Source organism: Phoxinus phoxinus (genome assembly GCF_949152265.1).
Source record: "Phoxinus phoxinus genome assembly, chromosome: 20".
Lineage (NCBI taxonomy): Eukaryota > Metazoa > Chordata > Actinopteri > Cypriniformes > Leuciscidae > Phoxinus > Phoxinus phoxinus.
Window position 1 is genome coordinate 24,586,254 of NC_136895.1, and position 23,315 is coordinate 24,609,568.

Genomic DNA, 23,315 nt, shown 5'->3' on the forward strand with positions numbered 1-23,315 from the left:
TATCTACAATCTATCTATGTATTTAGATATATAATATGTAATCTATCTATGTATTTATATATGTAGCCTATCTTTAATCTATCTATATATGTATCTATCTATCTATTAATCTAGCTGTCTATATTTATATCTATGTATCTATTAATGTGTCACTATATGTATACTCTGTGTCTCTAGGTCAATGTGTTGTGTAAATTTAAATGTAAGCCTAAATATAACTAAACAAATCGCACTATAAATGTCACTATATCACCAAAAATCCGCTATCTCAAAATCAAACTACTCTCACAAAAACCCACGAGGTCAATATGCGTTAATTTCACTTTTATACAGATGTGCGATCGTGTGGTCTGTTTCCGACCGTGTCAATCAAACGCTGATTCGGCGGATCACACCTGATGAAACACTTAGTGAAACACTTCGAGGCTTCGTTTGGCCATAGTCACATGACATGGGTGTTTTGAATCACGCTTCGGATCAGTGTTTCGAATCATCTGCGCTTCGGGATCTCGCAAAGCTTCGGAACGACTGTTTCGCGTCAGCCATCCCTAACTGTAACGGGGAGTCGGCAGAAGTGGGATGTGCGGCTTTATTGTAGACAGTAGAACAACAGGCAGAGTTAAACCACCAGCAACAGAGATGTCAAAGGCAGAAACGTCAGGATCAGGGCAGTCAAACAGGGTAAATAAGGCAGAAGATCAGATGGGCAGGCATCAATACGGGGTACACAGACCAAGGTCAAACACAAAAGATCAATATACTAGGGATAACGCTCAGATAGCCTATGTCTGCAATGGAAAGAACAATACTTTTTTTACACTCAAAATTTTTTAGTGAATTTTAAAGCTGTGAAATCAATGAAATATACTGTATGAATTGAGTAAATGCAAGTTAAAAAAAAAAGTAAATCTGAGTAACTGCAACTGGTACATTAACAAATAAAATTGAGTAGAATTAATTTAACATTTAAAAAACAATATTTATGAGTAATATTAGCTGTTTTTATGTATGAGTCATATTAACCTTTTTATTTCCTCTAAACCTTTATAAAATAGTATTCCATACAACAACCACCATATGACATTGATTGGCCTTTATTGACGATGAGTAGGCTACAGCAATACAGGACATTTGACACTGTTTAAACATGTAAGCCTTAGGTATACAATATTGCCTACATTTAATTAATTTAACAAACATTTTAGAAGTAAAAATGAAACATTTAAACATTCAGGTAGCCTAATTGAAGAGTAACTGGTCTGTTATCCAATATCCACCGTATCAGCGCTGGTTCTCGTTCCGGAGATTGACTCGCGCTCTGCGGGTGAACTTCGGACTTCAGACCGCCGTCCTGCGTTTCACTCATAGCCGAAAGATGCTTCGACACGATTGACTCCACAACCTGCCAATAAACAAACAGTGCACAGTCTGAGGACATTTTATCATCAAAATTAATTATATTATATTTAGGAATAAAGTCGTGTGTTTTATGCAAGGCGTTTCAATCACGCGAAGAGACAGGCGCGACTCTCGTTTAGGTGTCACATTACGCCTCTGTATGTTGTTTTGCATTAAATAAAATGATTTAAAGCACAGTAATGATTTTATAGATACAATAAAACATAGACAAACCTGAATTTCACAGAGGAAATGCACCAATTCTGCGAAACTGAGAAGAAAAGAGGAGAACTGTTCTTCTGGAGACTGAAGAGTTCAAACAGCCCGCGCTCACTCAACCGTCACGTCAGAGCGGGGGGAGGGGTGCATTGTTTTAATTGAGTAAACCATTGCACCCCATTTTAGACAAAATTAACTGTTGGATTTTTTGTACATTATTTTGGTATGTTCAACTCAAACAATCAAGTAAATGATATTCAGAGATTTTATTAAGTTAATAAAGTTAATTATTACTTTGATATTTACTAAGCCCCTGAATAAATTTTTAGAGTGTAGGTTACTCAAATATTTGGGTAGTTACACGTAACTGCGAATCTACAAATGAACATTTAAAGGGAACCTACTATGCCCCTTTTTACAATATGTAATATGGTCTCAGTTGAACGTATCTGCAAAATTTCCGTTCAAAATTACGGAGCCCCGCACATGACATGCAGGATAAGATAGTAGGCTAAATTGTGCGCACGATTTACTATTTCGTTCCCCGTTTGCTATATTGTGATTTATAAATCAGGAACGACATATTAAATAGTGCACACGATTTAGCAAATACCCCACAGATCATTTGTAATACCACGTTGTAAATGTCCATTTTTGAGTGGAAGGGAAAACATGCTGTTTCCGTGCATGTATCTTTAAATGTAAATGAGCTGCTGCTCTGCCCCGCTTTCCAGAAGAGTATAAAAACGTAAAAATGTAAAGCTATATCAGTCTAAACTGCTGATATATGGTTTTCTTAGCACACACATCTGAAGCACGCACACAGAAGTTTGATTTCAGACTGCGAGTCACGTGAGAACTAAGTTCTCTTTCACATGATATTGCGAGTAAACTTTCAAATACACAAGGTTATGTCAAATAAAGTTCACATAAACGTAAACAGTAAGTAATGAAATCACATGTGTATATTAGATCTGCATTAAAGTGACAGCAGCATAATAAATATCTACTGCTGTATGTGCAATTCATTTCAATCAAACAACAAAAGAAAAACAGAAAATCGCTCACTGCTTTTGATTTAATCTTTAGCTTTAATACGACTAGGCTACAGAGATAAACATGGCGGACTATGTTCATTTTACCTCAGGGAGGGGTCTATGCATGATGCCTGATAAAGGTTGTGTTCTGAGACACTGTTTATGATTTATGGGGATTAAAAAAAGCACTGGGTGGATTTTTACCATTATAGGGTGCACACACACACTACTGAGTGCCGACACACAATTATGTTAAATCATCATGTAAAAGTGAATTTTGCATAATAGGCCCTCTTTAAAAACAGCTGTCTGTCCATCAAACACTCAAGTAAGTCTATACTACTGAGACTGGTCATGTTACATATTTACTATTTAAGTATTGGCATCTTGAAAAAAAAAAAACTAGACAGGAACATTACTGATTAGAACACTTGTACCTTCTGTTCCGTTGCAAAGTGTCAACTATATGTTCTTGTCATATTGGTAGATTTCTTGTTACATAACAGTTACTGCCTTCTGAAAAAGTGTTTTACTGGTATTAAGCATCTGAATGTTTATTTAACATGTTTAATAAACATGACATGTTTACTTACATTTATAATAAACAATTTTTTTTACTGGTAAAACAAAAATTTGAAGATTATTATAAATATACATTATATTATAAAACATTAGAACACTGTGTTCTAATGTTTTATAATATAATGTATATTTATAATAATCTTCAAATTTTTGTTACATGAATCAAGTGTCATATTTTTGTTTCTTTGTTTTCTTCAACTTGGTGTCAGCCAAATAAGTGCCTTAAATGTAATCAATAGTTTGTATATGCTCATGTGACAAGTGCGATTAAAACTGATTTGATAACCTCATAATGGCTGGAATCTGTGAGTTTCTCGATATGAATGCAGTATCTATTCAAAGTTCATTTTAAAACATTTTTATTTCATGTGTAAATATAAAATGGTAAAGCTGATCTTGGAAAGGAAAATCTATTTATGCATTTGGCTTTTATCCAAAGCGACTCACATTGCATTTCATAGTACACATTTTTACAATTTCCAGTTTTAGGACACTATAGCTCAGTAGTACACTATGCATACTGGTTGTACCATACTCACTTTTCTATCTTGCATTCTTTGAAGATCCCATTTTATGATTTTATAGGGGGTAAAACTGTAACAATTTAAGGGAAACACTTTTTTTATTTATTACATATGATATTTATTTATTACTGTAATTATTCTATTTTCTAAGCAAATTTTAAGCAAAATCTAAAATCTAAATATTTCAGCTTCAGAAAAACTTGCATTGAATCCAAAATAACATTTTATAAAACAAACTATTAAAAAATAGCAGTAGAAATAGGAAGATGATAAATTATTAAAATAGTAATAATAACATTTGAAAATCAATACTATTTTAAGAGAGACCATTTTCTGATTTAAACCGAATAGAGCTTGTGATAAATTTGCCAACATATTCAGAAAAGCATATTGACAAGCATACAAGAGAAAAAAAACATGCAATAGGATCAACATTTTAAAATAATATATTTAACTTATATATTTAATCAAATTTAGTCAGCAGGGAAACCGTCACAAAAAGACTATTAATGTTTCCTGTAAAAAGCTGTTTCTCGGGTGAAAAGTTGAATCTTTACTGAGAATGTTGTGTTCGTAGTACCACTACTACAGGGCTGCGATCCAGTCCAAAATTGTCATGCCCTTCACTCGCTGACTTCCCTCCGTCTCGTTCACTCGGATGCACGTCATTGCTTACGTTGCACGAGTGGCCACTACTGGCAGAAACTGCAATGGGCTGAATTGGAACGTGCTAAGCCCTTGATCACTTGGAATCAGCTTTGAGTTGATTTATTATTTAAAAAATTTCCCCTTTAATAATTTGTTTAATGCAGCATCCAAATGTAGGTGTGTTTGGGTTGTTTTAATTGTGGGGCATATAGGTGCCTGAAGTGTACATATGAAATAGACTCTCTCCCTTGTCATAATCGAGGGAACGAGGGTCTGTCCATTCACGAAGTGGAAAGCACTTCAAAATGGCGGCAGGCATTTCCCCGAGGGGAAGTGCTTAGGGAAGTTTGCAAGTGCGTGTCTAAAAGTGGACTGTCCAAGCTCCAGGAGGCCTTCCTAGAGCAGCCCTCTGAGGCCTTCCCAGAGCCACCTAAGTGTCTTGCTCCGCCCCGGCTGCCAAGACACCAATACTCCCTGCACTGTCAGAGCCTGCCTGGTCCGTCCCTCCGGCACTGCCTTGGCTCTCAGCTGGGACTCCAGACCCAACAGAGCCCGTCTGGTCCTTCACTCCGGTCCTGCCTGGCCGTTTGCTTGGGTTCTCGATTGGCTGGAGCCCCCCTCGTCTGTCCCTCCGGTTTCACCCTGGTCCTCTGCCAGGACCCCAAACCTGCCTGAGCCTCCCTGGCTCAACCCGCCCGCCCCTCCCTGGTTCCTCCTTACGACTTGGTGGATGTTCCGCTAGCTCTGACTTGGCTCCCCTCTTTGTCTCTGTTTATTTTTTAACTGCCTGTCTTGTTGTGTGTTGTTGTGTTTCGGTCTTGTCTTGTATTGTCATGTTCCTGTCTTGTTTTTTGATGTCCCTCGTTGGGGACGCCAGTTGGGTTCTGTCACTTCGGTCTAGTTCAGTTCTTGGTTTTGTGACAGCTCTGACACTCCTGGTTTTGTCTTGTCTTTGTGAGAGTGTGTGGTTTCGAGCGTGCTCGAGCCGTACACTCACTTGTCTACGTGCCTTGTTACACGTACGGGGCATGGTGTTTGGATCCCGGCACGCACCTCGGTCTAGTTTGTTTTGGGTTCGGTGTCGGGATTCACGATTCAGACATCCATGCTCCGCGTGTTTGTTTTCTGTTATAAGCGCACAGGATGAGATTCCACTCATTCTCGTGCGCTCTGTCTTGTCACGTGAGCGTGCGGTTTCGAGTTCGCTCGGACCATAGCCTACGCTCTTCTGTCTGCGTGTGTTGTTGTGTTCTGTGTAGCACGCGGTTCGTGTTTACATCTTGTCTTGTGCTGTGTAGCACACACAGCTTGTGTTTTTCACTAGCTGTGTGCTTTCATGTTGTCATGTTTTGTGTGAACACGTGGCTTATGAGTTCTCATCAGCTGTGTTCGACATCGGCTGCGGCTGGATGTAACCGATCGGCGAGAGTTCCCACGTGCAGGCGGGAAGGAGCTGCAAACGGAGATGTGAAGTCGGACAATTTTTGGTTCCCGTAGTGATGCTCGCGCTGTGTTTGAATACTTTACCACATCTGAGAACATTGGCAAGAAACTGAAAATAGAATATAAAAAAAATATATAAAAATCTTAAAGAATATAAGATAAATTAAATCGTTAGAAAGAGTTTCTTTAAATTGAGGATGATTTCCAAAATTAAGCCTTTTTTTATCTCAGAAAGATCTGGAAAAAATAATTAATGCTTTTATCACTTCCAGATTAGACTATTGCAACTCGTTATATTATGGTGGCCAAAATAAAGTTTTAGATAGAGTACAGAGACCTTCCTACACTCAGTCAGTTTAAAAGCCATCTGAAAACATTTTTTTTTTATGATAGCGTTTGATCAAGATAAGTGTGAAGGGTGCTAGTGTCATTTATTTCCTTTTTATAAATATATGTTTGCGATGACGGGTACTAGGATGACGTCATCACTGCCAAAGTCATTACAAACTGTTTATGGGCTTATGTTTCTTTACATTTGTTATTTATGGTTTTGTGTTTGTTGACTATGGTGCAGTCCCTTAGGTTCATTATTCTATAACATTAATTTATTATACGTTTAAGATATGCTGTTTGAGTTGATTGCAGATAGGTGCACATATCAGCGGTCATCACAACATGTTATGTCTACTATAGTTTTCCTTTGTTTTTCTCATTAACCACACAGAGACAAGTTTGTAGTTATACGTTTTGGTATTTATTATTTCAAATCTGTAGTTATTGCCACATGGCAAACTGTTACCCCACATGTTGTCTACTCACCATTTCCTGTTCCTGTGACTCCTCAAAGGAGGGGGCGGGACCACAGCTTTCCCTTTTCTTGTGTTTGGGCAAACCATCTCTAATAATAGGGAATGGGACTTAACCCTTGGTAATGTAGGCATGGGGAAATGCCTTATGGTGTTTACATGTAGTTTAAGTTGCTGAATGAGTTTATTTAAATTATTGTTGGAAGTTATTTTTGGAAGTTATTTTGCTACAAAGGTTTTTGTATTGATGCCCCTGCAGTTGGTACGGTCTTGAGGGTAATGAGCCTGTCCTAGGCTATATAAGACAGTCTAAACTGAACCTTGGGAGGTAAAGATGGGGTCATATTGCTGAATGTACTCCTGAAGATTATGCTGCCTGTAGCAATTTGTTTTTCCTTTGGTTGATACATCAAAGTTTGCACTGAGTTAAGTGTATATTTATTTTTGTTTAATTTTGTAATTTTTATTTTTATTTGAGACATCACTGTGAATATGTTCACCCCTTCTTATCCACTGCCATTTAATAAAAATCCTCTTTGGATGATGTCTGAGTCCTGAGCCTATCTACCACCTCCCCTTGACCTTCACGGGACACGTTATGACAATGTTGTTGAATGTTTTATGATGTTTATACTACCTATTTAGTTATGGATATACATTTTCTTTTACTTGTTTCTTCTCTGCTCACTGTTTGTAGCGCTTGTAGCACTATGGTCAACTGTGTTGTTTTATTCAGTGCTTTATAAATAAATTTGAATTTGTGATACATTTGTCCACATGTCCAGCAGAGAACATTGACAAGAAAACAAGCAATACATATAATACTTAATATTTAATAATGAGATATAAGTACATTTACATGCATGTGATGAACTAAAAATAGAACATTTTAGTTGATATTCTGGATGATATGGTGAACCACTGATACAAAACGTGCTAAAAAACAAATAAAATAAAATAGCAAAAACAAACAAAAAAAAAACATCCTGGAAGATAATAAATGTGAAGATGGATTTTGATGTGAAATATGGATTTTGAAAAGATATACTGCATCGTGTCTCGTGAAATTACTGTTGCTGTTATTGTTTTTTACAGATCATCTTTTTTTAATTCGACAGTAGGCTACTTTTATCTTTTGTAACATACTTGTTTCCCTGATGCAAATTACCATTGTTTATTTTTTTATTTTGAACTTTACAGTGTGGCGACAAACTGGACTAATCTCAACTGCACTGCAGAACAGATCTTATATCCAACAGTTTTGATTTGTTGTTAGAATCTTATCAAGTCCCTACTGGTATTCCAGATGTGAAAGGTCAGTCTTAGTTTTGGGAATGTGTCTTATTTTGTTTATTATTAGCCTACTGGTCCTCGAGCGGTTCCTCTGTGAGAACAGCAGAATCTATTGAACCCATCACGAAAACTAGCGCTATTTTTGGAAAGCTGGTTTTCTGTTTTGGACACTAGAGAATTTATCCTGCATTAAATCTTCACACAGAATTTTTGCCAACCTTAACTTAGCTGTATGACGATGCCTTAAAAGGAATAAAACAAGCAGTGACTGGCAGTCAAAAGAGCACAGTGACTAATGAAAGTTTCCGTGATAAGCTATAAATCAAACAGAGCAACAAAAGATCAGACATTATGACACAATTACACTGATGATGAAAGATTTCGAGAAGCAGGAGAGCTGAAAAATATGAGAAAATAAACAGACATTGGTGTAAAAAAAAGTAGGCCTACGTCTTATTTTGGGTTCAGTGAGTTATTGTTTCATTATATTTAATGTTTTAAGGCTTATAAGAGCCCTTAGGCATTTTAACAGGATGATGCATTTCTATTATTTTATTTAGCCTAAAGTTGGCTACTTTTTAAATTTAGTAGGCTAGGCTATACTGACCTTCAGAAGATACAGATATTCACTGTTGGAATGGGTGCACGATCTCGTGAAAGTATTTCTCGTGCCATTTAGGCCTACGCCAAAATTAGTTTTTGCGTGCATAAGAGGGCGTGCGTATATTACACGCCATAAACACGCCATGCGTGTCATATCCACGCGAAAACTGCGTTTCATGCACGCAAAAACTATTTTTGACGTAGGCTATAAATGGCACGAGAAATAACATTCGTGACATTCATAGATACGCACTTTCATGAGATCGGGCTGGTTCAGATAAAATGCTGGGAAACTAACTGTCAAACAAGAGCCTCATTAACAATATCATAAATCATAAATACATATATCAGTTAATATCTAATATGTATCAGTTAATACGCATTGGTTAAATGCATCAGAGTATTCAGAGTAGTAGGCCTAAAACAAAAACAAGACTTGTATAGCCTACTATAAACGTATATTAGTTTACGGGATAAATCATTTTGTGGCACTACGTCATCACTGGGAGCAGGGACTCTCCCAAAATAGGCTATTACTTCCACTGTAATTATAGCGGAACAACGGGGTCGCCTTAAAGGAGATAAAAACAGAGCAACTCACCGAATCTGCATTCATCTATTAGGGGGGAAAAAGTGAAAATGAAGCGTGTCTTGACTCTGCTCTTGTTGTTGTGTTTCATTGTGCAAGGTAAGACATTTCTATATATTACAACAACTCATCATGTCAACGATTAATTAATTTCAGCTCTGGTCACTTTATAATATTCGACGAAATTTATATATTATTTGTATTTTGGTCGACTTGCTTCAGACGATACAAATGACCGGCGACCTTGATAGTGATTGATATTAAAACCTTTCATCTAAAAGCTGTTCATCAATATAAACTGATCAAATGTAAATACAATGCGAGTCGCTTTGGATAAATGCTTCTGCAAAATGAATACAAATGTACATGAAAGTAGACTTGTTATTTATTCCGGAAATTCAAACTGCTATAGGCCTAGCACTAAAAATAAAAATATTTTGTAGAAAAAGTAAATGGTGGAAAATAGCACAACTTTCTGGAATATTATTATGTGGAAAGGGTCATGATCATCCACGAGAATCATGTAGCCTATGTTTGTTTGATGAATCCAGACATATTTATCTACTCATAATCTGTAAAAAAAAACATTTGCAAACCCTTTTCTGTATATTTGATATATTTATTTCACATTTAAAAAAAAACTGTTTATTTCTTCTCCAGGTTTTCTCTGTTTTAACATAGTTGGAGTGCCAGTGTTTGTGAAAGAGGGAGATTCAGTCACTCTAAACACTGATATTGAAATAGACCTACACGAAGAGATTATAAGAAGTCCTGTAGATGTGAAATGGAGATTTGATGGCATTCACATAGCTATAATCAGTGGATATCTCAGACATATCTGTACAGATGTTCAGTGTGATGATAGCAATGAGAGATTCAGAGACAGACTGAAGCTGGATCATCAGACTGGATCTCTGACCATCATGGACACCAGAAGCACAGACTCTGGAGTTTATAAAGTAGAGATCTTCAGCGACAGCTTCAGTAAAAATATCTTCATTGTTGCTGTTCATGGTGAGTCATGATGTTTAAAAGAAAGTCTTATCAAGTCAAGTCACCTTTATTTATATAGCGCTTTTTACAATACAGATTGTATCAAAGCAGCTTCACAGTGATAACATGAAAATAATACAACAAAGTTTGTTTCTAGAATAAAATAGCATCATTGTCCACCTTAAGTAAGGCAGATCAATATTGTTGAATATTAATTTAAATGTCCCAAATTAAGCAAGCCAAAAGCCAAGGCAATTTGGCTTGCTTAGTTCTTGTACATGTAAATCACGTCATTAATGTGTTTAGTGATATTTGTGTAGCGACATTTTATATTCGTTCACGTACTATAAACTAATAACATACAGTAAGCAACTAATAAGAACAGCCAAAGTTATTGGTTTTGTAACTGACTGACACTGTCAGTATGTTATTGTTCTGTGAATTTAAACCATTTTTCCCAAGTGTTTTTTTTTTATATATTTTGTTATATTGATTAGTTTTTCCACTGTAAAAAGTACTTCTGTTATCCCACAGCATTGTTTACAGTTTGGAGTAACATCTTCTAATCCAGTCTCAAGTTATGGTCTTCTTGCAGGCCACAATAAATAGATTTCAAGGTGTCACACCGCATATGGACTTTGTTTGTGTTTTCCCGCCCCTTGACAGTTGTCATAGTTCTTCATTTGATTTCAACATTATGTTCATGTGTGTGTGGAGTCCACAACTCTGCCTACGACCTCGGCGGTAGGGTTGGGTATCGTTTGAATTTTAACAATTCCGATTCCAATTCCGATTCCAATTCCGATTCCAATTCCGCTTATCGATTCCGATTCTTATCGGTTCCTAATTTAGATTCCAATAAGGAAGAAAAAAATATAAAAAATAGATATCAGTCACATTTATTCTTATTGCAAAACATTTAATTGTAGCAGAATATCATGAACAAAATCAACAGGCTAGAACACATGCAAAGGCTACCACAGAAAAACAACTAGCCTAACTAATGTAAAGTAAACACTAAAAGTAATTCAAAAAGAACAATTAAAAAATAAGCAATGGCAACAACTGAACAATGATACCATTGTAATAAATGTTTTAAAAGGGTGGTAAAGTATGATTTCACTTTTCTAACTTTAGTTAGTGTGTAATAAGCGCACATACCTGTATTTACTTCCTGTTTTCGGGCCGAAATCCACAGTAGTCGATTGTCGCGTTCACGCGCGTGATCATAGGTAACTAAGCAACAGTGGACACTCAGACTGTCAGCCGAAGACGGTGCTGTGTGGTGTTTTGAGAATATCAGCTCTGATGGATATTTGTAAAAAAAAAAAATCATCTTAGTTACCTATGATCACGCGCGTAAACTCGACAGTCGACTACTGTGGACTTCGACTGAAAAAAGGAAGTAAATACAGGTATGTGCGCTTGTTGAATTAACATAATTTTTATTAATATCTTTCACATCTACTGCAGTCAGATTCACCGTGTTCACTCTGAAGGAATCACTCAACATGGCTGGGCACTTGTAATGACACATCAAGGATGTTAAGAGGATAAAAGCAGGTTTAAAACTTGCCCCATTCAAGTCAATAGGGTGCAAATTTTAAAAAGAGGATAACACGGTGTAGGCAACACCGATTTTTTTCGTTGTTCTCTGTATTGACAGCACTCCAAATTTACTAAAAATTTAGCTCTCCTTTAACATCATTGATGTGTCATTACAAGTGCCCAGCCATGTTGAGTGATTCCTTCTGAGTGAACACGGTGAATCTGACTGCATTAGATGTGAAAGATATTAATAAAAATGATGTTAATTCAACAAGCGCACATACCTGTATTTACTTCCTGTTTTCGGTCGAAGTCCACAGTAGTCGACTGTCGAGTTCAAGCGCTGATCGTCGGTCTCGCAGCTCGGCCTGCCTCCCCAGCAGATCACGGATTTGCTTCTCCACGGACTCCAGCTCCAGCCGCACCGAATGCAGCTCAAACGTGTCCTCACCTGCACTCAGAGGTAGACACACATCCGATATATTCGCCATTATAACAGATGAACAATAAATTAGCAGTGATACTACCAATATCACTACTAATTTAGGACTGAAATCATGGATAGAACCCGTATCCTTTCAGTGATACGAGTGTAAATAAGACGAAGAATATATAGGCGAGACCACGCGCGCAATGCTAGCGTGCTAACGTTAAAGATAGTAACGGAAGTTCGGAAAGTTGGATATAACTAGCGATATCAAAGCAATCCGATTGTTTTTTATAAAGAGTAGTATCGGAGATATGTTCACACGCTGGAAAAATGGAAAATGCTTGTTTAAAAATGAGTGTTAAGAAGAAAATCAAGGATTTATGAATCAATTCGACGGAGCTCCAAACACAAACAACGCGCTCAGTCGCGACGCATGCGTAGATGCACATCAGCAACATAAATTCATCAACTAACCTTTCAGAGACGTCCTGTTGCATTCTACATGTTGTCACTTCTTCTTGAGTCTCTCCATCTTTGTCTGACTTCGTTTTAACATTAAAGGCAGAACAGTTTCTGTCATTTTAGTGTGTGTCTGCGTGAGGTAATCGCAGCTGCTAACACACTGAGCTCTTGAAACCCCGCCCTCTGCAGCAGCTCATTTGCATTTGAAGGGCCAGACACAAAACGGTGCGTTTTTGCAAACCCTCAGAAAGTGAAAACTTTAACATTCTATATAAAAATATCTGTGGGGTATTTTGTGCTAAAACTTCACACACACACTCTGGGGACATCAGATATTTATTTTACTTCTTGTGAAAATGTCATTTTACCACCCCTTTAAGAAGCACCGGAAACAGTTGAATGGTTTACGATTACATTAAAATCAGCTTTTCTGTGCGGACGTTTTGGACGTGTGTGCAGCACTGAAAACAGTGCGTGGGTCATCTGGCGCTTGAATGGTTTAAAATCACATTTTCTTTGAGCGCGTTTTGGATGCGTGTGCCGCACCCGCACACATCTTCTCGTGCTTGAATTGTTAAAAGTCCTATTGAAATGCTCACAAAGAAATCGATCATAAAAATAATTTTAAGTATCTGATTCCTGACCTCAAGCAGGCTATTCGATTCCCAACGCTATACTCGGCGGACGTCACTTCTCCTCGACCCGTCTCCCTGACTCCCTCGTCTACGCTCCTTCCACCCTCGGCTCCAGCGTGGACATTCGGCCATTCGGCCTCGCCGGGCTCCCTCGGTCAGTGGGCTCGCCACACCTGCGTTTCGGCCCTTGACCTCTTCGTCTACGGCCCGCTCAGCCACTCCGCCCTCGGTCGCCACATCTTGCCCTCTGTACCCACTCTGACATCACGTGAGGTCGTTGCTGTGGCTCAGTCGCGGTCGTCGTCGCTCCCTCGCCTCGGTAACATTAGGAATCCAGACATGTTTCTCTACTCACAATCTTTATTATCTGCAGACAAAAAAAAAATGCCACAGCACTTTCCTTTTGTTTGGCCTATGATTAACTGTTCACTGCTTCTTCAGGTTTTCTCGGTGTCAGTATTGATGAAGAGTCAGTCTCTGTGATGGAGGAAGATTCAGTCACTCTAAACACTGGTGTTAAAACAAACCAAAATAAACTTCATTGGTTTTTTAATGCCACTCCCATCGCTGAAATCAGTGGAGATCTCAGTTTCCTCTGTACAGATGTTCAGTGTGATGATAGTAATGAGAGATTCAGAGACAGACTGAAGCTGGATCATCAGACTGGATCTCTGACCATCACAGACACCAGAAACACAGACTCTGGACTTTATTATCTAAAAGAAATCGACAACACCAGCGACAGCGACTGGAGCAGACAAAGCTTTGGTGTTGCTGTTCATGGTGAGTCATTGTGTTTAAAAGCAAGTCTTATATACATTTAAAATGTATCATTAATGCTGTTTTAACCATTTATTTGCACACTATATAGATAATTTCTTCGGAAAATGAATTTACTAGATTTAAAATTGAGTTAGCTTTATCTATAAATTTAGTTCAGTATGTTCATTTAGTTAACTAACATTACATTTTACTAGCATAACATTTTGTTTTGGTGAAGATGACCATTACTCATAATAACAGCTGAGCACCTTTTTTCATCAATGTAAATGCATCTATTATTTCATATTCAATGTTTTTTTATTATTATTATTATTATTATTTAACCAGGAATACAAAGTGCAGAGGATTTGATGTAAAAAAAAAAAGTAGCTTTTCAGACAGAAAGTGGAGAAAGGTCATGCTAATCTTTTCTATATAGCATGTTGTACAGTTGATTATTTTCAGCAAAAGATCCTCCAGCATCTGTTGGTGTGTGTTTCAGGTGTTTCTGCTGCTGAACGAGATGAAATGAAGAGAAAGTCAGTGAAGGAGGGAGAATCTGTTACTTTAGATCCTCGTGAAACAAACTGCCCATGTAATTTGATGATGTGGTATTTTAATGATGACACTCGCATTGATCCGAGTAAGATCTGTACAGATGTTCAGTGTGATGAGAGATTCAGAGACAGACTGAAGCTGGACCATCAGACTGGATCTCTGACCATCACACACACCAGAACTGAAGACTCTGGACTTTATACAGTGAAGATCAGAAACCGTTGTTTTGGCAGCAGATTCATTATCTTTAGGAGCTTTAGTGTTTCTGTCACTAGTAAGTATCATTTACTCATTGATTAGCCCCTTTCACAAACCAATCCCAAAATTGCTAGAATGACTAGGCTATACAAAGTAGCCTAAATACACCAATAGGCCTACTGTTGTTCACACAAGCAATGGCGTTCTAGCTTTTTACTGGTAAGAGACCATTCACACATCAGGTAGGCTAAATTCTGTAATGTCAGTCATCGGAAGTGATCTTTAAACGCCGTGCCAATTGTCAATTGTAAGGAGAAGTGCTTTAGTTTCACTATCGGTTCAATTTGACAAAAAAAAATTGTGACAGGCATAAGGGGACGAGACACACATAATAGTATCCAACTGCAGAGCAGCAACGCTGATGGTGGGAAGTCCGCGAACCGGAACGGTTCACCAGTTATTTTACGTCCTCACATAATGACGTCAATTCTATCATCTCGGCGAATAAAAATATATTAAAATAAAGTCATTTGTAATCATAACCTCAGTTATAATAGTATAATAGTAATTATTGTCATAATCATCTTGGATACGTTTCTTACATGTACTTTTAGCAAAATAACCCAGTACAGGTGGATTTTTTACATGTCAAGTGAATAAAATTATCATATTTAGTAATAAAAGACAAGTGAATTGTCTTCATCAATTTTATTTTATTTGTTACTAAATAAATTTCGCCTAATTCGCCCCCTCATTCAAGTCCTCGGTTCACCCGTGCTCATGTATCAGCACAGAATCACTTGTTGTGCGAAAGAAAGTTTGGTTCAGATGGTGCTATCACGCATGCAGTCTCTCGCTCATCGCGGTTCTGTACTGGTGATTCGAGAACTGCTGCAACAAGTTCTTGACTCGAGAAACGCTGTTGCAGTAGGTCAGGTCTAGTGTAAGTGTGCTGAGCTGAGAACTGCTGCAATCTGAATATAGCCTAGCATACAGTCGACAAAACTATAAAGTCGAAGCATGTCTCTATAAATACGTTTCTACTCTTTTGATTAACACATTATAAATATTTCCTTTGCACCCTTAAAACCTTGGCAAGAGTTTATGTCAAACATTTATATCAACTTACTTAGAAATTAAATGAGTTGTTCCTGAAAATGTTTTACAATCCATTCATGGTGTTTCCAATCTTTATTAATAATATAGTGATAATACAGTATGTGATAAACATGTTTCCAACATGTTTTATTTTGTTACACTTAGCCTGATATTCAACAAAATACTTAAAGGTGCTCTAAGCGATGTCACATGTTTTTTAGACCAAAACATTTGTTGTCACATACAGCAAACATCTCCTCACTATCTGCTAGCTGCCTGTCCCCTGAACACACTGGGGGGGAAAACGGGGTCTCTGTAGACAGCCCAGGCTCCACAAACGGCAACAAAAACAAACTGGCCCAGCATGAACCACGAAACATCAGTGTTCCCGCCAATAACTGATGAGAATGATTTACGGGTGGGGGTTTGGCGGGTTAGCCCAGAAGGGAGGGGGAGGGGATGGGATGAGGAGGAGGGAGGGTCGAGCTAGCCTCCGTTTTGTTTGACAATACTTCGAACAACAACAAGAAGTGACGTCACCCAACATCACTAGAGCACCTTTAAGAAACATACATTTCGTCCCGCACACATGCACAGCTCATCACATCAGCCCATCGGTTCTCAGTATGTCGAACGTGTCCGAAAGAAACAGTTCTCGGTTCTGCACTGGCGATTCGAGAGCCGCTGTAGGCTACCTGTACGTTCGGTTACGGTAGTACACACGTGCGCAGTATCAACTGTTCGTGCACATCATTCTCTCAGCACAACATATGATGTTTTATAAACAAAGTTCGGGAGGAGCACGTTCAAATAATTGATCCAATTATCACATCATTCCAACCAGCTGTCAACAATCAGTAATCAACATTTCTATCCAATCAGCATGAGTGGAGACCTATATACATACTCATTTGACTCACCAACGTTCCACGACAGTTTTTCAGCATCCCTCCACCACCCCGTCTCCTCACACTCGCCTGGTTACTTCCTAAACCAGCAATACGGGGGGAGTACTCTGGGTTCGGGCCGAATACCGAGCCCGGAGCCCTCTCCTCGGACAGCACGCCAAATATGCATACCATTTATTCCATCTGATTTATTTGTAAGTGTGAACTCGTGAAGTATCAGTTTAGTGAACTGTTGGAGTTACTGGAGTAACATATACTCACTTAAAGAACCGTTTCAAAAGAACGATTCGTCCACGAACCAGGCATCAGTCTCAAAGGTTGAAAAAGCTGCGAGACGTGGCGCAACAGTCATATGATCATCTTGCGCATATTTAAATAGAAAAACGATTAAAAAGCTTACTGTAAACAGCGCTGAGTAATCACGTCATCTCCATAAGAACTTTATGATTGGTCCAAAGCAGACTTCTTATGTCAGCTCGTTCTGACGTTGTACGTGATCATGCCGGTAGGCTAATCTTCGTTCCGCGTTCAGACACATACCGTAGTTCACTGGGAATGTTACAACTTAGCCTACCGTACTTTAACGTAAATTGCCGGTGTTGTGCCGAATTCTGAACCCGGACAAATTATTGCCCCCCTAGTATTGGTAGGTTTAGGATTCGTTGTGGGGGAGGGGTTAGTATTAGGGGTGGGGTTAGGATTAGGCAATCAGGTACTGACTTCAATGAGGGGGGTAACAATTTAATCTCTTACCGGTAATTTACCAGTAAAGACTGCATGTGTGGCTATATCCACTGTGTTTTCCCATGAAGTTTGATATCGACCCAGTAATTTTTTTTTTTTTTTGTGGCCTGTTGTGATATATTGAGATCATCATCACATTCACATCATGTGACAGATATTTGTCACCACAAACACATGCTGTTCAAAATCAATATCAGGCAAATAATGACCAAAGTAGAACAATGTAAATATCATCTAGAAATATTGGTAAATATTGGATCGGTTATCTGATGATCTCTAATAACTCCATATTCCTTATTCAGGTCTTTCTTCAGAGTTTCTAGTAGGATTATATGTTGCTGCTGGTGTTGTTGCTGTTTTTGTTCTGCTGATCGTGGCTTTGGCTGCTGCTGTGATTTACTATTGGAAGCTCCAAGAAAGAAGAAAAGGTGAGCATTACATTTATGATAACAAGATGAAAATTTTTTAAAGATTTAAAAGTCTTTAAAAGATATGATTTTTTTTTTTTTTTTTTTTTTTCGCAATAATGTGTTTAATTGAGTTTGGTATTGTTCAAACAGGCAGTGGAATGAAGTGCAGTGATCAGGTGAGATATGGAGCAAATAAAAACATCTGTGAATTTTCAAAATGTTTATTTGTTTTATGTGGTTTAAGTAAATAATCAGTGGACAGAAACACCAATAATAACGGACTCTTCAAGAGGACTGTTCGTACTGTTTAGTTTATTAGGATTATTATTATTATCACTCCCGGTAATTTAAACACCTCTGATTGGTCATTTATTTTCAACAGTAATCTCAGTGATTAGCTACAAGACACACAATGCAAATCACGTTGTAATAAATAAACACATTGGCAGCGCCATTGAACTCGCATGGCACTAATATCCAGATAGCTTTAAAACAGATCATTTTTGGTTTTATTTAACAATAGAAATTGTATGTTACATAAATCTGTTAATCCCGCAATAGGAATGGGATGCCATACCCAATGTATGCCCCTACGGCCAAATAATGCGGTACATGGATTTTTGTCTGTGGACTCATCTCCTTGATTAGGCTACAGACCCGAATGATCATACATTAAATGGATTTTTTATTCAGTGGTCAAAGTTATATTCGTCAAGTATAACAAATGAGGGTCTGGATAATGTGGACGATGTGGTCCACCTTCAGCTCAGGCAGGAGAAACTCCCGACGGCCACTGCCGCAGTAGTGACTCTCGCTCATTACTCCAAGTTGATAAACGCAACAGCAAGTCTTGTCTCATAGTAAAGCAGCTGAAATTCTCCTACAGCTCCCCTACTACCGGTACTATTGTTCCACACCTCCGCTCATTCTCCTTACTGCTTTTGGGGGGTCTACCATACTTTAAACTGAATTTTCCATGGAAACGACTGCCACTATTTTTGACTGTGTCTTTTCCAGCTTGCTGTCTTGCGGTCTATTCTAATTCACTCTTTTTAGGCAGGTATATCTAAGCTCAAGTTGAAGCTGCTTTTCACCAAGTACCACAAGTTCCTGGATCAACATCTTTGTTGATCCTGGAACAACTTTCAGATCAACCAATCAGATTTGAGGGACAAGTTTACAGTTTATGTCAAGTTTAGGCTTAGAACCAGAGTAAGGTGCTTCGACATCAGTGTTATTCACCTATCATTTCCCTCTGATATTAGGGAAAAGTTATGGGTAGGTTTAGGGGTAGAGCTAGGGTAAGGACTACATTTTGGGAAAGGAATGTTGTTCCAGGATCAACTAAATATTATGATCCAGGAACACGTCTTACTTGGCAAAATCACGGTGACCGGACAGCAACCCAAATACGTTTAACCTTAATAGCTAATAGCTTTGTAGAACCCAACTGCAGTTTATTCACACAAAACAAGCTCAAACATAAAACAAAGGCATGAGACTCAGAACCAAAACATGAACATGGCTGTAACACTCACCAACAGTGGTTACAGAGAAATAATACTCGACCAAGACACATGGTAATTATGAGGGCTTAAATACACAGAAGACTAATGACTGAACAAGACACACCTGCACAATGACACAATGAACCAATGACAACATTACAACATAGAACACATGGCAGGATCACATGAGGGCCAGAGAATCACATGACAAGACCGTGACATGAGACATGAAACAAAAGGCTTGTTTGAGATGAGCAAAATCTGCGCAGAACCGATCACCGGTGATCAGCGCAAGATGCATGCCGGTTAGAAAAGTGTCCGAGTGCGGTCCGCCTGGCTCTGATGTCATGCCGACGTAGGTCAAAAAACTCTCGCGAGCGCAAGGCACACCTGTCGGATTCTGCAGTCGCGCGCAGTTGCTCTCCACCGACTGCGGGGATCAAAAGCATGATGGGAAACGACTTGCTGACGACACAGCTTGATGCTCATTGGTTTAAACAACCATGATGTATTGTTCTCTTTTAAAATGTTTGATTTTAAAACTCTGATATCATGTTTTATGTGTATAAATTATGTGTGAATATTCCCAAACTCTCTGACAGTGCGATCTCTATATGGATTATGTGATTATGATATTTTTTTTTTTTTAAATATAGAAACATGTCTGTATTAAAGAAAAAAAATATATTGATAAACACGTATTTGGAGTGGGATTGAATAAGTGCTTTGGGTGTCTTGTTCATTATATTTATTTTCATATAAAAGCAACAGAACTTAAATTACATCCAGTTTATTAGCAACACTGTGCACAAGCGTGAATCCCGCGATATCCATCTTTGATCTCACAGGTGTCAGATCCACTGAGAGAAGAGAGAACTGTCCGGCTTGCCTGCGCTTTTTTCACTCCTCCCCTCACTGCAGCCGCCTACTCTCGACTACAATTCAGGCGAGGCAAGGCGCATCTCAAACAAGCCTAAAAACTACCCGTGACAATATAGCTTAAAGATTATTTGGGCAAATGAACGAAATTAAATATTTATTTTTTAATCACCATGGGAGCAGATCTTCACAGGTAAAAAAAATTATACAATTGAATTTAAAAACAATTTTTTTTTGCGATTTTATTTTTAAAAGAGAAAATCACACATTTAGTAAAAGTTAAGCAAAACATCCCACATTTAAGACGTTTGGTTAATTAATTTTTTTTTTTTTTAAATCAATTTGGTTAAATTTATAATCATGCATTCCGTATTTATGCAGTATTTATTTATCATCAGTTTTTTTTTTCTTACAGGTGGATGGTGTTGAAGACTCGTCACCTGATAGGAATGACACTCTATTGATAAAGACTATCAATGAATCTTCATCTAATCAGACTGAGACTGAAACGCTAATGTAACACCATTTATTATGTTGAGACTTTTAACTCACAGAGAAATAGTTTCATGATACCAAGATTTCAGTATTAGCGCCATCCAGATTTCACCTCAACGCCAATTTCAACTAATTCCAATTCCAAAATTAAATTTCAAGTCATTTAAATATTTTTTAAAAAGTAGAATACATATGTTTTAAATTATGTAAACATTGCTTCCTGAAAGACAGAGTAATAGCAATACAAAGAGACAACTCGCCTGCAGTAGAACAAAAGAATGCTTGAGGATTCCCAGTATGTCACTTTAGCATTTTTATTTATTAAAAATAATAAAGTGATTCAGACAGGAACAGTTTCTTTTCTGCATTTCTGTTTCTGTAATCATTAATAACAGGGATTTACCCTGCAGGATCTGACCGTTTTTTTTTGTCTGCATTTATGACTAAATAAGGGCTGTCAAGCGATTACAATTTTTTTTATTAATTGATGTAAGAAATTCCCTCAAAATATATTTTAAGTCAATTTTGTGTAAAGGATCAAATAGATATTACAAAAAAAGTAGCTTCAGAAAGAAATATGGGTGATATGGAAAACATTTTTTTTAAAATAAAATTATACTGTAAATAAGAAACTAAAATTGCCAGAAGATGGTGGTAAATGTCTTAATGATTAAGCCATTCATTCCTTAATTCATTTGATTCGTTTAAACGGCTGAATCATTCAGGGGTGAAGTAAATGGCTCTCTTTATGAATGATGCATTGAATCATTGGTTCACCCGATTCTTTAGAAAATGCGGATTGAGAAATGAAACGCCGCTGTGTTGCTCGAGATGAACAATTCTGCTTTGTCTTTGTTGGTAAAACTGAGCAAAACATATAGTCGAAAAAAACACAATATAAACTTCTTATTTATTGAACTAAAATCAGTATCGTATGTCTTGCTATTCCTTTATTAAGATATACATTTTGGCCAAGAAATGTCATACAGAACGACAAGCGCTCTTCATACATGTTTGTTGTTTGACTTACAGCTGCTCTTGAGTTTGTAATGATACTGCTAATCTTACATATTAACTATTTTATATTTGCTATGTTAGAGGAACATCCCTGATGAAAACACCGGTATGATGTTATTCCTAACATTAATGTTACACTAAACTGGTGGTTTCAGCAGGAATCACTTTTGATGTCAATTAAGCACTTTGACGTGTGTTTACTATTAAAACAGCAATATGCATTTATCATATATGTATTATAATATGCATGCATATGTATAATACTCTTGAGACGTTTGCTACAGGATTCAGAAGTGTTTTCCAAACACAGTATTAAGAATCAAGCTCTTAAACTGCTTTATTTGTGTAAATTCAGTCATACTGTCTTTGACAATATGTATACAGCAGTTGTGAAATCTGTAGCCTACTTGAAGAAAATAAAAGCACTTTTTTATGATTAGCCTACTCTTATTTTTATACAATTAACAAACAACCGCAACTATATGTAGTTACTTTGTACACATTTTTATATAGGCCTAATTTATTCACACACACTAAGCTACAAAATTCAAACCGATCATTCAAAACATTGAAAATAAGCAATATATATATATATATATATATATAAGCTATATGTATAAAATAATTTATAAAATAAATCCAACACTATGCCACAGCACTGCACAAACAGAACCCGAAAAAGACTTCTGTTTGTACGCAGATTAAAAACCTCACATCATCCCGCTACCAAAGGCAAGCCTGCAATCTTTAGCCATTAAAGCATATTGGCTAACGCTAACGCTAGGCTGTGGTGAGAAATCGAGTCCCCTCCAGCAAAGAGTATCCACCTTATTTTTCACGCAAGAGCAGGCGCCACCATTTTTAAACGTCAACTTTGTAGTTTTGACTGGCTAACTAACTTTTAATATGGACTACAGACAGACTTGCGTCCTTTGCGCAGTTAGGGGGTGCCATAATAATAGCTGGTTCAAGCTTATATAAAAAAAAATATCTGCAAGATATATTCGTTTTGACCATAACCCACGCTCCAGAACTGAATGTGGATGTGGAGCACCCCATGATCTGCACACTGCAAGAAGCTCGGCTTTGGTTAAAAGCATTATTGTAATGTGTAATGTTTTAGTCAAATGTTAACAGTGTCTGTTTCATTAACCATTCAATCGCTATTTTGAGTTCTTTACACACACAATGCAATAGGCCTACATGTGAAATGGTGCATGCATTGAATTTGCTGCATGAAATGCAGCAGTAATTTATTTCTCTTGTGTGTATTTGAGAGACAAATTTGTGAGAAACCAGCAAACTGTCCATGCGCTTGCTCTTTCCACTTCGTTAATGGCAGACTTGGAACAGAGCAAGGCGAGCATTTGTGCTTATAAAACGTAAACTTTTTTATTTATTTTTGAAATGGCCGAACGTTTCGCTAGATAAGACCCTTATTCATAGTCTGGTATCGTTTAAAGCCCTTTGAAGCGGCACTGACACTGTCATTTGGACCTTGAACCGTTTGGTCCCCAGTGAAGTCCAT

The 23,315-nt window shown here is 37.6% G+C and overlaps 3 protein-coding genes across 4 annotated transcripts in view; all 3 read left to right on the forward strand.

The window, feature by feature from the left end:
• LOC306988763 (uncharacterized protein) overlaps window positions 1-5,083 on the forward strand; it is a gene marked incomplete at its 3' end in the record, with an annotated part of 40,414 nt that extends 35,331 nt beyond the window's left edge. Inside the window, exon 12 of the mRNA XM_079593912.1 lies at window positions 4,796-5,083. Within this exon, the coding sequence (XP_079450038.1) occupies window positions 4,796-5,083 (288 nt within the window). The remainder of the gene's footprint in view (window positions 1-4,795) is intronic.
• Window positions 1-23,315, forward strand: part of gpd1b (glycerol-3-phosphate dehydrogenase 1b) — a 154,677-nt gene that overhangs the window by 51,744 nt on the left and 79,618 nt on the right. The gene's annotated exons all lie outside the window — the stretch shown is intronic.
• LOC306988153 (uncharacterized protein) lies at window positions 9,085-22,225 on the forward strand. 2 transcript variants are annotated; one of them, XM_079592929.1, is made up of 8 exons: window positions 9,085-9,241; window positions 9,803-10,156; window positions 13,652-13,993; window positions 14,475-14,804; window positions 17,781-17,906; window positions 18,039-18,064; window positions 20,691-20,803; window positions 20,903-22,219. In XM_079592929.1, the coding sequence occupies exons 1-7, from the start codon at window positions 9,193-9,195 to the stop codon at window positions 20,793-20,795; spliced, it is 1,332 nt and encodes a 443-aa protein (XP_079449055.1). In that variant the 5' UTR covers window positions 9,085-9,192; the 3' UTR covers window positions 20,796-20,803; window positions 20,903-22,219. The 2 variants fall into 2 exon arrangements, with proteins under 2 accessions (XP_079449055.1, XP_079449054.1); XM_079592928.1 differs by having other exon boundaries at window positions 20,691-22,225.